This window comes from Lepidochelys kempii, chromosome 7, assembly GCF_965140265.1.
Source record: "Lepidochelys kempii isolate rLepKem1 chromosome 7, rLepKem1.hap2, whole genome shotgun sequence".
NCBI classification, from domain to species: Eukaryota; Metazoa; Chordata; order Testudines; family Cheloniidae; genus Lepidochelys; species Lepidochelys kempii.
In genome coordinates, this window is record NC_133262.1 from 40,107,923 (window position 1) to 40,124,772 (window position 16,850).

Below are 16,850 nucleotides of genomic sequence, written 5' to 3' on the forward strand. Positions count from 1 at the left end.
GATAATTTTTTTCTTACATAAACCCTTGTTATTATAGAGAACAACAAAAACATTGTGGTAAGGAGATCTACCTATCAAAGGATAGTTTTTTTAAGGATGACCACTGAAGCATCTGCCTGTGAGTTGAAAATTGTACTTATCTCTGTTTTCTCTCTCCCCCACATCTATACATTTGTCTACTTCCCTTTGCATGCTGCTCCACGAACACCCTAATTCCTTCTCTTGGAAAATCACACGTGCTGAACACAGCTTGACCCTGCACCATTAAAGGTAATGGGAGTTTTCCCATTGACTTGAATGGGCACAGGATCAAACTCCATAGGAGAGAGGCGGAGCACAGAAAACCTGCTTCTTACTGTCTTATTGAAAAAGGTCCTGCAGATTATTAGCTATTTAAAAAGAGAGGATTGGATTGTTTAGGAGACGGTATCTGGATAAGGAATCTCTATCTTCTAAAGTTCTACTTTGAAACCAGCCTGAGTCAGTATAGACTTAAGTTCCCAGCTGATAGCGACTCTACATGAGTTGGAAATGCACACGGCAAGAAAGCAGCATCATTGTGAATATTATTTGACACCCTTGTTGACAGTCTAAATCCGGACTGGATGATTATAGACTGAACAACCCTCATTCCAAGAGGTGGCGTCTCCAGAATACAATGAAGCATTTGGATGAGCCAACGTATATTTATTATTTGTATTGCGACAGCAACTAGGAGCTCCCAACATGGACCAGGACCTCACTGTGCTAGATGTTGTGCAAACACAGAACAAAAAGCCAGTGATTTACCCATGCTGTAGCTGTTCAGAGCAGCACTACAGCCCCCGAGCAATCTAGACAACTCCTTTTACAAGCACAAGATAGTCTAATATTTACAAAGCAAATCAGTACTGTGTAAACAAGACCTCTGGTTAAGTACAATTAAATTTCTGGTATGAGTCACAAGACACCTATCTGTACAATTTCACTAAACTTGTAATGGATTTACTACTTATTAACTACTATTCTCTTTGCAAACTGCACTGCAATTTTGAATTTATAGATCACTAGGTCATTCTATATGCATGTAATTAAATGCCTGAGACACAAAGCACATAACGGAACTGTAATCATCTGGTCATTCTAAATCTAATAACAGTCCAGCCATTAGAAAATAACCACAATTCTTTGGGGTTTTTTAAACAAATATATTCCTAAATTTGTTGGTTGGTTTATTTTTTACCCAGTTCCGGATCATGTCTCTGCTAACTTCTGAAACCATGCAATGCTTCATCTACTTAAATTTTAACTAGACAAACATCTTCCTCAGCAGGATTATAGCCTGTTCAGACTCCAACAGAGAAAGCTATGCCACATCAGTTTTACTTGGCCAGGGAAAACATGTAACAGTTTAATTTTATTAAGCTCTTTTGGCTAGTAAACTGTTAGCATTATCAGCAGCTTATCTACACACCACAACAGAGGAAAAGCAGCTCTAGAGAAATAACAAAAGGTTACTTAACAGACGTGGTATGCTCACAGAAAGCATGGAGGTTACTTTGGAACAGTTTATCTGATGTCACAAATCAAGTATGGGTTTACTACAGTAGGGAGACTAGGTAATTAGGAACCTTCTTCTAAAATAATATTTTAATTATGCTGTCATATGTTTGTGCTTTAAAAACTTTTGAGCATGCAGTTAAACTTATATGCACCCCTTCCAATTTCATAATTGGCCTCTAACTCTCACCTAAAGCCACAGACCCAAATCTCTCCAAACTTCAGAATACTCAAAATCCATTGTGACTCAGGTCCATGTTAAACTGTATTATCATATTTATCTTTATGTTTAGGAGGCAAAGAATAGAATAACAATGTCTGCATTTTTGTCATATTAGCAAGGGAGCACTGTCTTTAGGCAGTCCAAAGCAGGGCGTTTCATAACAAAATGTAACCACAGGGATATAAGCCATAAATCTGTTTTAAGGCCTTTTATACTGATATAACAAAACTTGCCAATTTGTATTGATAATTGACTGATCCATTGTGCATTGCTGAACTTTGAAATTAATGAACAAGCAAATGGAAAAACAAGGCAAAGGTATCACAAATCATACTTTATTGATTTATTAAGATAGTTGTACAACAACTTACTTTTAATTATCCTACACTACTAGTAAATGTACCATAATGCTGTTTGCAAAAATAATGAAGCCAAGACTTCTCCCCACTACTCTACTATGAAATCTTTCCTGAGAAGTGGGTAGGTGGCTGTATTTTGACATACAGTATAAAGTAGGCGGATTAGTGAGATTCTAGTAGAAAAGACTACTCATCTTTTCTTAAATAAACTCTTGAAAGCATGGAGAATTACTCAAGCACTGTGGCAAGGAGATCTAATTATCAAAGAATAGTTTTGAAGGATGGCCACTGTATCTCTGGTCAGGGTGTCCAACAGATGAACCGTCCTTTCACAGCTTGGCTGGTATTATTTCCACTATGTCCTGTATGGACGATCCTCCTGTATGTATCCTCCATGCCCCCTCTCTCAGCCTGCAATACTTCTCAGTTTCACATTCCACCTGCCTTGACAATAAGTCGGGGGCAGGTGTATTTGTACTGATGTGACTGTGGTACTTCAAGGGTGCAGTAATCATATTCAGCAATTGAAATGAACCTCTACGACAAATACCACATACTTAGACAATAGCCCCTGCCATGGAAAGCTCAGATAATTTACCATGGTGTGGCTAATTGAGCCCAAGCTAAAGACAATGGCACATGCTGACATGAAAGTAAATTATGTCAATGCAGAGCTCTCCCTTGGGAGCTGGTCCTAATACATGGCCTAATAAGTATTTTCCATGTCTAAGTGCTGTGATTAAGACTCCATACATTGAACAGCTTCAGAATAAGGTCCTGTCTGCAGATTACTGTGATTAGAATGTGCCATTAAAATACTTAGTAATGTTAAATAGTGACATTGTTTTAAAAACAATGCTTTCAATCTTTGCATGTCCTTTGCATGTACACTGTCTTCCACAGAACAAATGTACAGTTATATATACCCTTTGTTAAATTTACCATTACTGAAAAATAATCAATTTAATACAATTCAAAGTAAAAAAAATCACTAAAAGAAGCCTTCAGTTTGTCAATAAATATTCACTATCACTATGTTAGCTAGTAAATCAGAATCATGGAGATACAAGACACTCAAACCATTCCTATTATTATTAGGGATGAGTAAATAATCGTAAGACTCTTCATTGTAAAATAATGAAAGACAATAGCTAAAATACCAATTGTCATGCCAGCTTCCTAGAGATCCCCTGACCCGCTTACTTAATGCTCCGGTAAAGGATCTGCATTTTAAGTAGAGCCACACATTAATTTATTTTTTTATTGTTATCAGCTAGATTCTGTATTGCACATTACTGGAAAAATGTGAGGATTCTTCCCATGAGATTGTGATATAGTAAAACAGGGAGTGTCCTGGTAATGAGAAAGCTTTTACACCAAGTACCTACACAAGAGAAGCACCAAAAAGAGGATAGATATTTAGAAATTCAATCATCCTCCCTAGCATACTCAGAGGAGGAGGGCTCCCTAGCTGGCAAGACAGAATCTCTAGCCAGGTTCTTAGAATATTAACCAGTTCATGAACAAGTAATGTATGGTGTAGTATGTTAACAGACCATTGCAACTTTGCCTTTATGAAAAGCTTGTAGCAGTTATCTCAAATAATGTAAACTGGGCATCTCTTACAAGAAAAAGATGCGCTGAAGAACTAGATAAATATTTTAAATCACCAGCTCTCTCCCCCATCTTCTAGCAAATCTCTCTCTGAAGTCAGTGGCAAAACTCCCATGCACTGTCGAGGCGCAGGATTGAGCCCTATGTCAAAATAATGTCTCCATAGGAAACAGAAAATGTTATTCACAGAACAGAAAGTCTCCTTTCCATTATCCTATAGCAAGTTAAACTCTTACTCTGACCTTCTTGCTATATGTGAGAACAGTTTCCAGTTGAGCTTTTCACATCGCTAAGGGCTGCAGGCAGGGGTGCTGGAACAATTTGTATAGTGGGGGTGCTGAGAGACATTGAATCAAACTGTAAACCCTGTACATAATGGCAACCACTTCAAGCCAGGGGATGCTGCCACACCCTCAGCACCAGCACCTATGGCTGCAGGAGTCAGACTTAGCTGTGCATGGTCAAAAATACTGGAAGGTAATCAATACTTGAATGGAAAGGAAAGTTTATGTACACTTACTCCCAGAATTCCATGACTGGAGACGTGGCATTTTGTAAAAAGAGTTGACTGCAGTTGCTCATATTAAGTTTCTGAAATTCCACACAATTTTCTATAAAAGAACAAAAAAAAGTTTGCTATGATATCTGCAATATACTTGTCTGCTTAGAGTATTTTTCATCATGTAATGCCACCAGTCTAACTGAACTGACCCTTAGCAAACAAAGGCTTCCCCGGCATTTGAAAATAGTATGGAATTGTCAGTTCTGTTACAGTGTACTTTGGTCGTTGAATCACACAGACTTATCCCAGGAAGATATTCCTGCACAGCATGTTACATTTACCTACTGTACTTTTTGAATGAAAAGCTACAATTGCAAGAGCCAATGCAGTGTTTGAGGCAGAAGAAGCTTTGAATTGGTGTGATTGCTAGGGAGTTAAAACATACAGCCAGCTCCAGCTGGCTAACTAAGGTTCAAATCCCAATGCCAACAGTTGGCTCAGGAATCACTTTCTGCAAGCAACATATGTCCACTGGCCTTAACGTGGCAAGTGAGAAATTTACTCTCTGGTGCCCTGTTAGGGGGAAAAAAGAGGACGAGATCAAAGCATCTCAGCATTATTGAGTTGACACATACTATTCGAACAATGATCAATACTGGCTAGGTGTCACTGCATGGAGGAGAAAAAGGACACTGAAGCCTACCACCACCAGTCAGCCTGATCCCGGATTCTTAACACATCCAAATGGACTTCAGAGTGTGTTTTGGGTGTGAATGGAATGCAGGATTGGGCCCAGTGGAAGTGAGTCAAAGCCATAAAGCCACAGTAGGGTGTGAGGGTAGGGTGAGGGCAAACAGTAATATAAGGGGTGGAATGGGAAAAAAATCAATGACATGAAAACTACAACCAATACACTGTACAAGAGGATGAAAGTATTAGTGGGCATTCAGTTCCACTAACCATTATGATCTTCATTTCAAGTGAAATGCAGTACTTAAACATTCAGATTGATAAAGGAATATCCATGTTAGGATAAACCTTCCAAATACAGGGCCCTATCCTGCAAACCCTCACTCACACAACAGCAGTCAATCACACAAATAGTCCTATTTGTGCAGCTAAGGGTTTGCAGGAGTGGGCCCAGGTACAGTCAGAAAATACAATGCAACAAAGTTATAGATCTCTGAATAAAAAGTTCAGATACAAAGATCCTTACTCAATTTTTCCCTCAGTATTTAAGGAGGCAAGACACACACTGGTTTCACTGGGGGTTTGTCTGAATAAGGACTGATGAAAAACTGAGAGCCATATTGTGCCATCAGTTTTTAAGCTGAATTCTCCGAGTGTAAAAAAGTGAAAGTACGATACGGTCCTGAGTCGCGATCCCAAGATTTAGCCCATAGCATCTTTCAGAATTAAGAAAAGCCTAGGGCTTCTGATCCTGTACAGTATCATTACATTTTGACAAGAACAAATGTCTATACAATGTTGAGAAAAAAAACAAACAAAAACAAGCCACCACAAAAGCATGAGCAAGGTTCTACACCAGGACTCTTCAGGAAACGCTGGTAAATGTTGTGGGCCAAATTCTCTGCTGTGTGATTTTCACATGTCCATTGATTTCAATGGAACTAAGCCAATTTCTACCAGCAAAAAATTTGGCCCCTACAGTTTAATTTAGCAATCAAGTACTTGCAAGTATTTCTATAGCTATTAAGTTTGCTGGGGACATACCTGTATTCCATTCATGTCCACAAGTGGCCCAAGGGAGCTCTGTGGTAAAGCAGTTAAATAGATAGAAGATAGCCCATGCTAAAATGATGATGTAATAAACATTTAAATGTGCTTCAATAACTTGGGTAGCATATCCAATACCTGGAGAAAAAAAAATAAAGAAAAGAAATTAATTACAGAAACCGTTTGCTTTTCAAACCAAGACCATACTTTTTTCTGCATATCTTAACATTATTTTTGCTGAAACATATCATGCATTAAAAAAAAAAAAAAGAACAAAGTACTGGTTGTTACCTTCAAACAGCGGGCAAACTTTTCTCCAACATGTAATACCTCCTTCACTAGTAAACTGTCCCAGGGTGGTCTCCAGGAAAAATACTGGTATTCCACAGCAAATAAAGAAAACCACATATGGAATGAGGAAAGCACCTACAAGCAAACATCAATGGGGAGCTGGTTAGAGAAAACAAAGATCCTTGAAAGAAAAATGAAAAATTTGCTTTCCTTAACAAAGAAAGGATCCTACAAACCCTAACTCCCTTGAGTAGTACCACTGAAGCCAATGGAGGAAGCACAACACATGGGAGAAAGGGTCAGGCCCTAAATTCTGAAACTTAATTTCTATGGGTCGGTCTATTCACTTTACTCCTACAGTATTGTCCAGAGGACAAGACACCTGCATCCAGTTTCCAGCTTCGCCTCACACTTCTTTTATGATCATGGGCAAGTCACTTATCCACCTTGTGCCTCAGTTCTCCCTCCATCTTTAAAATGGGAATAATACTTCCCTGCCTCACAGGTTAATTGTGAAGATAAAATCCATTAGGAATTGTGAGGCACTGGGTACTATGATGGTGAGAATCATATAGACAGACAGAGAACCAATGGGACTATTTACAGGATTTAGCCTTTGATCAGAAGAAAATATACACCAGAAATTAAAAAATTTTAACTTCACACACTAGAAAAATAACAAAGCATCCATGCACTTTCTGAGCTTCCCACAGGAAAAATTAAATACAAAATATGTAATATATAAGTACAGTAAGTGCCAAAGAGTTGTACAGTAGTAAATACCATTCTTTCCTTTATTGATTAAGGTATAGCAGAAATAGTACACTACTGTAATTTAAAATTTGAAAACAAACACTCCTTTAATGTTTAGTCATATTGAAAAATATTTACATTCAACACCTGCAAAAATGGAGTGATAAATATTATCAGAATGGGTTATACATTAACATACATTAACAGAGGTGAGAAAGGATAACTGTGTTAGGTCAAATTCTGATCTCAGTTGCATTTGGTCCAATCCCCATGGATTTTATCGAGACCAGAACCCATGTAGCTAAAAACAAGATGAAGCTTTTTCACTTGAAAGAGAGCAAGTGAGAAGAGAAGACACAGAAAAAGAGCTCCATCCAGCACACTACTCTGCTAATGAGTCCAGGGGTGAGTTATAGCACACAAAGACCGCAGGTTTAGACCCAAGCAAGGGAAGAAGGAAATACATCTGGAGGAGGAAGAGATACCACAGATGGCTAATAAACACAGTGATGGATCAGACGATTTATATTCAAACCAGGTGAACTAATGCTCAAAGGACCTAATTTTCTGCCACCTTTACTCACATGGCATAGTGGTTGTGAAAAGTCCCATTGACTTCAGGAGGGCTACTGGCAGAATAAGGCACTACTCACCATGAGTTCGAATAGCAGAATCCATGTCTCAAAGCATATTGCCTGAGGTTCCTGAACATACAACCCTGGCATACTTTAATTGGAGCTTCATTTAAGACTAAATGAAATAATTAAACCAGCACGAGGTCCATTTCAAAGTGACAAAGTTAAATTCACAGTCACATTCCCTTTTTTAATTCAGTATGTATTTTAAAATATTGCCACCCACAGCACGCACTACTCCACCTCTCCTACACACTGCAGAGCTTTAGTGGCAATGGCATCTCCCTGAACCAGCTCTCTGAAAATGCAAGTATCTTTACTGACTAGCCTTTTTAGACTGTGTCTCCAATAATATGTGCTTACTTTCTGAATCTTCACAGCCAACCAATGTTTCTGAAATTTGTTTCAGGACAACTTTTTAGTTGTATAAATAACCAGAGATTCTGTGTTTTAATCATAAAAAAAGCAGAGGAAATTATAATGTTGAATTATGTTTCACTCACTTGGATCTAGAACAGGAGATAAAACAAAGTATGCTTGCTTTTCAGAAGTATAGCATGGCATCATGTGGACCTGCAATTTCAGTCTGCAGACCCATAACTAAAGAGAGGTCTCTTCAGGGACCATTGCCTCTCCCAACCTCTAATGCATGGTTTCTCCAAATACTTAATTCTGCAGATCCCTCCAGTAAAACCTCCACAGTTTGAGAATTGCTGATCTGGTCAAATCCTGCTTGGCCTACTCGAATGCATGGTCCTGATGACTTTAACATAAGTACCTGTTTAAGTCAGGAGTGTGAGATTTGACTCTCTGGGACTGATTCTCCTCTCACTTACACCAGTTTTATGCTGATCTGAATCCACTGACTTCAAGAGATTTACACCAGTGTAACTGAAAGAAGAACCATGCTTTCTACTCTCCACATAAATTATCAGTCAGCCAACTAAACAATAACATCTAAAATTATAAAAGGCAATTTATCTTACTGGACAATCAACTATCACCAATAAGCCACATTCCCATGCTTATAAACAAACTGAGATAATTAAAACTGCTCTTTCACAAATCCTGACCTGCATTTTACACATAGATGCATGTATAAAACAAACCAAATTTTGATCTCAGTTCCAGCATCGCACCTACGCTCAGTGGGGTTGCACAAAGAGCTGAGAGCAGATTGGGTGAAATCCTGGCCCCACTGAAGGTAACAAAATGTTGCCATTGGCATCAATGGTGCCAGGATTTTGTCAAATTTTTTCATTACATTCTGTCTTCAGGATGCTGGAGTTTATTATTTGTTTTAAATGTGTTTCCATCTAATTACACAGCAAACACGACTGAAGTATTTTCAATGTGAAGCTAACATTTGTGAAAATGGCAATTTCACATTTTGTCTAGCTAGAATATGCAGATATACTACACATGTAAGTAACAAGTATATAAAGGGTACCACGGGAATAAGGGTGTGTTCAAAATGTTATATCTCAAAGTTTTCTTCCACCTTCTCAGAAAAACCCTTGGGACAATTCTTACAAATCAGCATCAAATATGTTCTGCATTTCATGCCCAGATTGTTATCTTTATATAATAAAAGCACTACCAGAAATCAACATGCACCATCTTAAGAACAGCAGAGTTATTTTTATCTCATTTTTGCCAAAGTGCAGGAATAAAAGGAACTAAAGCCACATTATAAAGCCAACATACCTATACTGCAGAGTAGTCTTTAGAAATATACCAAACAAAAATGGGTCAGGATTATCCCTGGTGTTACTCAGTGGAGTGACAATGGAGATAAATTTGGCATTGTTGGCAGAGAAAACCTACTGATGAATAGGTCTTTTTATGCATGTGTACATATCAGCTACCAAGCATATTGCTTTCTTCCTAAGCTATCTGCTTCTACTACTGTTTTAGGCCTGAATTGGAAGAGTGTCTGTATCCAGCTGACCATATTCCTAAACTACTTTTTATTTTGATTAATCTTTGTTCCACTGGTAGCTATATCACAGGCTTAGTGTTTATTCATAACTGTATTATATCCTATGTGTTTCATACAAGCTATAAATAATACCTAAAATATGCATAACCTGAACTTGTGCTTTTCTCCCTTAAGTTACATTCTATTATTGTCTTCCACAGCTTCATGTATCTAATGTTATTTCTAATATTAATAAAGTGACTAGTATCCTTTCTGCAACTAACAAATTCAACGTCCTTTCCTACCCTATCTGGGAAGAAAATAAGTGAACAAACTTGGGTGCAATTGATTTAAAGGGACTCTGATTTAACACAGGAGAAACCAATGATGCAGGTATGATAAGAAAACAATCCTCCTAGAAGTTCAGTCCTTGATGGCCATGTAGCCATTAAACCATTAGAAAAAAAAAACCAAAAACCAATTGTACTTTGCTAAGTACCTTGTTTTGGAAAATAAACAATTACTTTATATTGTAGCTTTTCCTAATAGGATTTTTTTTTTGTTCTTGTTTTGTTTAGTTTTTGGGAGAATAAGCATGTGTATATGTTTACATGCACAAAAACATATAGTATGTAGTCCCATTTTAGTAGTGTACTAGTCTCTTTTTCATGAGATGTTTGTACTAAAATGGGACCATTTGGGTGCAAATAGTTTTGAGTCACATTGGCCATTTTTGTACAATGTGGTTTCCACTTAATTTCACAAGATTTTGTAAGTGCATTACTGTCTTCACAAAAACATGACATTTCTTAGATGCAAAAAACTTGCAAAAGGAAATTGCAAAACATTTTCCAAAAAAATAAGTAAAATATTCCATAATTTTACACAGCCACACAATCCTTAATGCTTCCATAGCGGCGTGAGCACTGAATTCCTCTTATAAACACCCATTTTTTACAACCAATGCAAGAAGACACCTCAAAGCATTTGTTTACTGTTTATTTACCATGTGTTTATGGTGAGCTGTGAATCTACATGTGATGCCATCTTACCTCCTCCATTCTTGTAGCAAAGATATGGGAATCTCCACACATTTCCCAACCCAATAATCTCCCCTGCCACAGAAAGCACAAATTCAACCTTATTGTTCCAGTGGCCTCTTTCGTGCACTTTCTTATCATTGCTGTGGACCAGGTTGGTACTTGAGGCTTCAGGGTCCAAAGTATCTTCTGGCTTGCCATTAATTATGGGAATAGTCTTTTCAGCGGTCATGACTCTGTGCAGCCTGGGGGGGAAGGGATAAGAAAGAAGTATGGATTTTTAAATCACTTTCACAAAACAACAAATGACCACTCACAAATCCCTCATTTGATCTTTGGCTTTGCATGTCCTATAAATATACAGGGGTTTGCTAGAAGGTGCTAAAAGAGATGCCAACTTTGCTAGATCAGACAAGTTCCCCCTGCCCCAAAAAGGTGGTGGTGTGGGATCGTTTAGGTGCAGTAAGGAGAATGAAAGACCCCCAGACGGCCACCTTTCAGAAATCCCTCCCCTTGCTAGGATCCCAGCTCTGCAAACCTCTCAGCTATCACCGAGACCAGCCCAAGCACATCTGACCTGCAGCCTCATACACCTTCCAGCTCCACACAGATACAAGGGGGAAGGGGAAGAATGGTTCCTGGGCTCCCCGGAAGAGCAGGCGCCCCCACTACTCACCCAGGGCTCTGCGTGTGCTGATGCGAGAGGGGCAGGGTCGCTGGGTCTCGGCTGGGCTGTGAGCGGATCCCCGTGGGCTGCCACCGTCCGCCCTGTTGCACTGGAGCCGAGAAGCTGCAGGCGCCCGGCGGCGGCGCAGGCAGGCAGGGGACGCAGGATGCAAGGAGGGCAGGGGTAAGGGGCGCCTTATCCTCTCTCTGTCAGCTGCTGCCCGGTTCCCGGCTGCAGGGGATGGGACGCTCCCTGCTACCCACGCGGCGGAGGAGAATTTGCAACTGCTCAGCCTTTCCCGGAGCGATGGTATAACACCCGCCTCCACCCAGTGCCGTCTGCCCACCGCCTCCTCCGCCCTGCATCGCATCTGGAGCATCCCAGCCCGCTCGCTCCCCCGCCCCTGCCACTGACCATCACCCCTCCCCCCCCCCCGCCTTTCTAGCTGTGTGTGGCGGGCGGGGGGTGTTTCCGAGCTCTCCAGGCAAGGCAGGTAGCCTGCACCCAGCCCCAAGGAGCAGCCCGGGAGAGGAGGGAGCTGTGAGCAGGTAGGGGAAGGGGAGCTCACTGCATTAGCTTCCAGCTGTGCTTGTCAGGGGAGAGCCGGGGTGGTGCTGGCAGCAGTGGGAAGAGCTGTAGCCCACAGCCAAACTCAGTTCTGGAAGGGCTCAGAACCCCAACCCTTGCAGCAGCTGCTGTTTATTATTAATCAGTTACTACCTGGGTGATGCATCCCATGAAGTGAGCTGTAGCTCATGAAAGCTCACGCTCAAATAAATTGGTTAGTCTCTAAGGTGCCACAAGTCCTCCTTTTCTTTTTACTTGAGTGAAGGGAGCACTAGGGCCAGTTAGGACCCCATCCTACCCAGAGCTGGTCCTGTTCCTTCTCAGAATCTCTCCTCACAACTCATTCCTCATGGGCACAGCTTCCATCACTGCTAATCTGTGCTCCAGCTCGGGGCAATGGTCCCACCCCTGCCTTTGATCTTTCTTAATACACCTTTTATTAATACCCAAATCTAACAAAGAATCATAGAATTGTAGGACTGGAGGGACCTCAAGAGGTCATCTACTCCAGTCCTCTGCACTCATGGCAGGACTAAGTATTATCTAGACCATCCCTTCCAGGTGTTTGTCTAACCTGCTCTTAAAAATCTCCAATGATGGAGATTCCACAACCACCCTAGGCAATTTATTCCAGTGCTTAACCACCTTGACAGTTAGGAAGTTTTTCCTAACGTCCAACCTAAACCACCCTTGCTGCAATTTAAGGCCGTTGTTTCTTGTCCCATCCTCAGCGTTTAAGAACAACAATTTTTCTCCCTTCTCCTTGTATCAACCTTTTATGTACTTGAAAGCTGTTATCATGTCCCATCACAGTCTTCTCTTTTCCAGACTAAACAAACCCAATTTTTTTCAATCTTCCCACATAGGTCATGTTTTCTAGAACTTTATCATTTTTGTTGCTCTTTTCTGGACTTTCTCCAATTTGTCCACATCGTTCCTTAAATGTGGCTCCCAGAACTGGACACAATACTCCAGTTGAGGCCTAATCAGCACGGAGTAGAGTGGAAGAATTGCTTTTACCACACTCCTGCTAATACAGAATGATGTTTGCTTTTTTTGTAACAGTGTTACACTGTTGACTCATATTTATCTTCTAATCCACTATGACCCCCAGATCCCTTTCCATAGTACTCCTTCCTAGGCAGTCATTTCCCATTTTGTATTTGTGCAACAGATTACTCCACTTAGGAAGGAACACTTTGCATTTCTCCTTATTGAATTTCATCCTATTTACTTCTGACCATTTCTCCAGTTTGTCCTGATCATTTTGAATTATAATTCTATCTTCCAAAGCACTTGTAACCCCTCCCAGCTTGGTATTGTTTGCAAACTTTATAAGTGTACTCTCTATCCCATTATCTAAATCACTGATGGAGATATTGAACAAAAGCGGACCCAGAACTGATCCCTGCGGGACCCCACTCATTATGCCCTTCCAGCATGACTGTGAACCACTGATAACTACTCTCTGGGAACGCTTATCCAACCAGTTGTGCACCCACCTTATAGTATCTCCATCTAGGTTGCATTTCCCTAGTTTGTTTATGAGAAAGTCATGTGAGACAGTATCAAAAGCTTTACTAAAGTCAAGATATATCACATCTACTGCTTCCCCCACATCTATGAGGCTTGTTACCCTGTCAAAGAAAGCTATCAGGTTGGTTTGACATGATTTGTTCTTGACAAATCCATGCTGACTGTTAGTTATCACCTTTATTATCTTCTATATGTTTGAAAATTGATTGCTTAATTATTTGCTCCATTATCTTTCTGGGTACAGAAGTTAAGCTGACTGGTCTGTAATTCCCCGTGTTGTCCTTATTTCCCTTTTTATAGATGGGCACTATATTTGCCCTTTTCCAATCTTCTGGAATCTCTCCCATCTTCCATGACTTTTCAAAGATAATCGCTAACGGTTCTGATATCTGCTTAGTCAGCTCCTTGAATATTCTAGGATGCATTTTATCAGGCCCTGGTGACTTGAAGACATCTAATTTGTTTAAATAATTTTTAACTTGTTCTTTCCCTATTTTAGCTTCTGATCCTACCTCATTTTCACTGGCATTCAACATGTTAGACATCCTATTACCACCAACATTCTTGATGAAAACTGAAGTTGTCATTAAGCATCTCTGCCATTTCCACATTTCCTGTTATTGTTTCCCCCCGCCCCCACTGAGTAATGGGCCTATCCTGCCATTGGTCTTCCTCTTGCTTCTAATGTATTTGTAGTATGTTTTTTGTGACCCTTTATATCTCTAGTTTGATCTCATTCTTTGCCTTGGCCTTTCTAATTTTGTCCCTACATACGCCTCCCTTTTTCCTGAGCAAGCTGTACCCTTCTATTCCAATATTCCAGTCATGTGTATTATCCCACCAAGTCTCTGTGATGCCAACTATGTCACAGTTGTGTTTATTTACTAGCATTTTGAGTTCTTCCTGCTTATTCCCCATACTTCTTGCATTAGTATATATACAGACATATAAGGTACTGATCTGATTCCCCCGTCCCCCAGTTCTGTCTTCTCTCCCCCTTATCCCTGCTATAACAGCTCATGCTCCCCCCCAGATTCTGACCCTTTCTCAGGTCTCCATGTTTTTGATTTACCTGTGGGCTTTGGTCACCTGCCCCCTTCGAACCTAGTTTAAAGCCCTCCTCACTAGGTTAGCCAGTCTGTATCCACATATGCTCTTCCCCTTCCTCGATAGGTGGACCCAATCTCTGTTTAGCAGACCTTCTCCTGGAACAGCATCTGGTGGTCAAGGAAGCCAAAGCCCACCTGGCCATCTTCGCAGCCAGGCATTCACCTCCAGGATGCATCTGTCTCTGCCTGGGCCCCTACCCTTGACTAGAAGGATCAAAGAGAACAGCATCTGCGCTCCCAACTCCTTCACCTGTACTCCCAGAGCCCTGTATGGGTCATACCTCACAGTATCATTACTGCCCACGTGGATGAGTAGCATGGGGTAGTAGTCAGAAGACTGGATGATCCTTGACAATCCCTCCATAATGTCTCGGATATGGGCTCCTGGCAAGCAGCATACCTCCCGGGATGCCATGTCAGGGTGACAGATGGGTGCCTATGTCCCCCTCTGAAGAGAGTCACTAACCACCACTACCCCACGTTTCCGCCTGGGAGTGTTGGCTGCCATCCTCCCAGCCTTGGGGGAACATGGCTTCTCCTCATTGCTTGTTGCCAGGGCAGCATATCGGTTTTCCATCACCATGGTGGGTAGGTTGGGACTAGGGATGGAGCACTGCCTGCTGCCAGAAATAACCAGCAGCCAGTGTCTTCCCTGTGAGAAAGCCATATCCTCCTCCCCCTGGTGGTATGACAGCAGTCCTATGATAGCTTCTTCAGCTTTGGCTCCATATGAATGCTTTCAAGGACTCCCTTGTGGGCACAGATGCTCCTCAGCCTAGCCACCTTCTCCTGTAGCTCTCCCACCTGCTTCCTGAGCGATTCCACCAGCAGGCATATTTCACACTGGATGATCCCCACAGCCTGCCAGCCTGGATGTCTGTGAGTGGGAAATCTAGGCCACAGCCTCTGCAAATCCACACCAGGATCTGGGTAGAAGCATCCATGGTTAGGCTGTCTGTCTGGATACTGGCGTAGGTGGAGGAGACAGGAGCAGCATTGGCACTGGCGATGCAGCCCTTCCTAACCACAGCGATTTTATTATGTCTCCTTCCCACAAACTCCCTCCCAAAGTCCCCTGTTTGCGGTCCCCACTTTGCTAGCTTTCCTTGGTCGCTTAGCGTCTCTCTTTTAAGGCCATCTCTCCTAGGTCAGCCCCACCCCCTGATGGGGGAGGGTGATCACAAGGCTGATTGAGGCTGATCAAAGATGATCAAGGATAATCCAGGGAGCAAAGGCTCAAACAGTCCCCCCAACACACAATCCCAACTGACTCTGTAACTGAAATAACCTGAAAGAAAGAAAAACACGAACAGCCAAACAAACTCACTCACCCCAAGAATAGTACTCACACCTTGTTCATTCATCAGAGGGATCTCCTTCTCCCTCTCTCAAACTCCCCTGTTTGCTGTCCCCTCGTCACTCATGATGGCCCATGAGTTCTGTTCTCCTCCCGCCTGTCCCTCACACTCTAGGGACTACTGAATACAATGCCCATGTAAGATACCAGATTTGCAGCATGAGGGAACAAAGTTTTCTATTTATCCATAGAACGGACACTGCATGGAGAGATGCACTGCAAGCTCCTCCACCCTGCCATGCCAATGTGCCTAACCTGGAGGGGCCACCTTCCGGGATATAAAGCCAGTGTAGTCTCCAGTCAGGTCTTGAACTCCCTATTGGCACTGTTCAAATTAGGGTCAACTATGACGTGGACAGTATGGGTGGCTGGTGACCCAGCTGTTGGAGGAGGCTAGCCCCCGACCCCTCCCTTTGTGCCTGAGGCATCACCCCTCCCCCTCCACCCCCTCTCTCCCTCCCCTTCTGCCCTTCCTACCTACCAGGAGCTCAGAGCACCCCACCATGACTCCCGGCCCCAGCGCCAGGCAGCTAGGGGGACAAGGCCCCAGCCCCAGTGCGCCAGGCGGTCCGAGCGGGCAGCATAGCCCCAGCACCAGATACCAGACACCAGACAGATTGGGCCAGGGAAGACCACTGGAAACTGCAGGAGGGAGCCTGGCTTGGGGGCGGAGCATGGGCGGGGCCACACTAGGCTGTTTGGGGAGGCACAGCCTCCCCCAGCCTACGATACCCACTGCCTATGGTGGATAGCTTTCCACTGAGAACTGGACTAAGGTTAGTCAGCATCAGTGGCCTGAACCAGTGCCCGCTGAAGGCAACAGGAAAACTGAGATGCTGTGAGTGTTTGCTCACGACTGAAGTGGTTAAGATTTGAGCTGGTGACCTCACAGTGGTCGGTGCTGTACCCCATTCCTGAGCTCCTGAGCCGTTCAGTCCCCTATCAGTTTCAGGGTTCAAAGAGGGAGTTAAACTGCTTGCCCCCATGAATGCTGTAGCAC

The 16,850-nt window shown here is 42.2% G+C and overlaps 1 protein-coding gene across 9 annotated transcripts in view; it reads right to left on the reverse strand.

Annotated features, from left to right (window-relative positions):
* The window catches only part of SLC6A11 (solute carrier family 6 member 11), a 279,091-nt gene that overhangs the window by 170,981 nt on the left and 91,260 nt on the right, over positions 1 to 16,850 (reverse strand). For 5 of the 9 annotated variants that reach the window (XM_073352322.1, XM_073352324.1, XM_073352321.1 and 2 more), the window contains 3 exons: positions 6,266 to 6,400; positions 5,972 to 6,112; positions 4,256 to 4,346 (listed from right to left, as the gene is read on the reverse strand). In XM_073352322.1, the coding sequence (XP_073208423.1) occupies positions 4,256 to 4,346; positions 5,972 to 6,112; positions 6,266 to 6,400 (367 nt within the window). Of the gene's footprint in view, positions 1 to 4,255; positions 4,347 to 5,971; positions 6,113 to 6,265; positions 6,401 to 10,626; positions 10,860 to 11,290; positions 11,637 to 16,850 lie in introns of those variants that run through there. The other 4 variants (XM_073352318.1, XM_073352317.1, XM_073352325.1 and 1 more) reach the window with 2 other exon arrangements.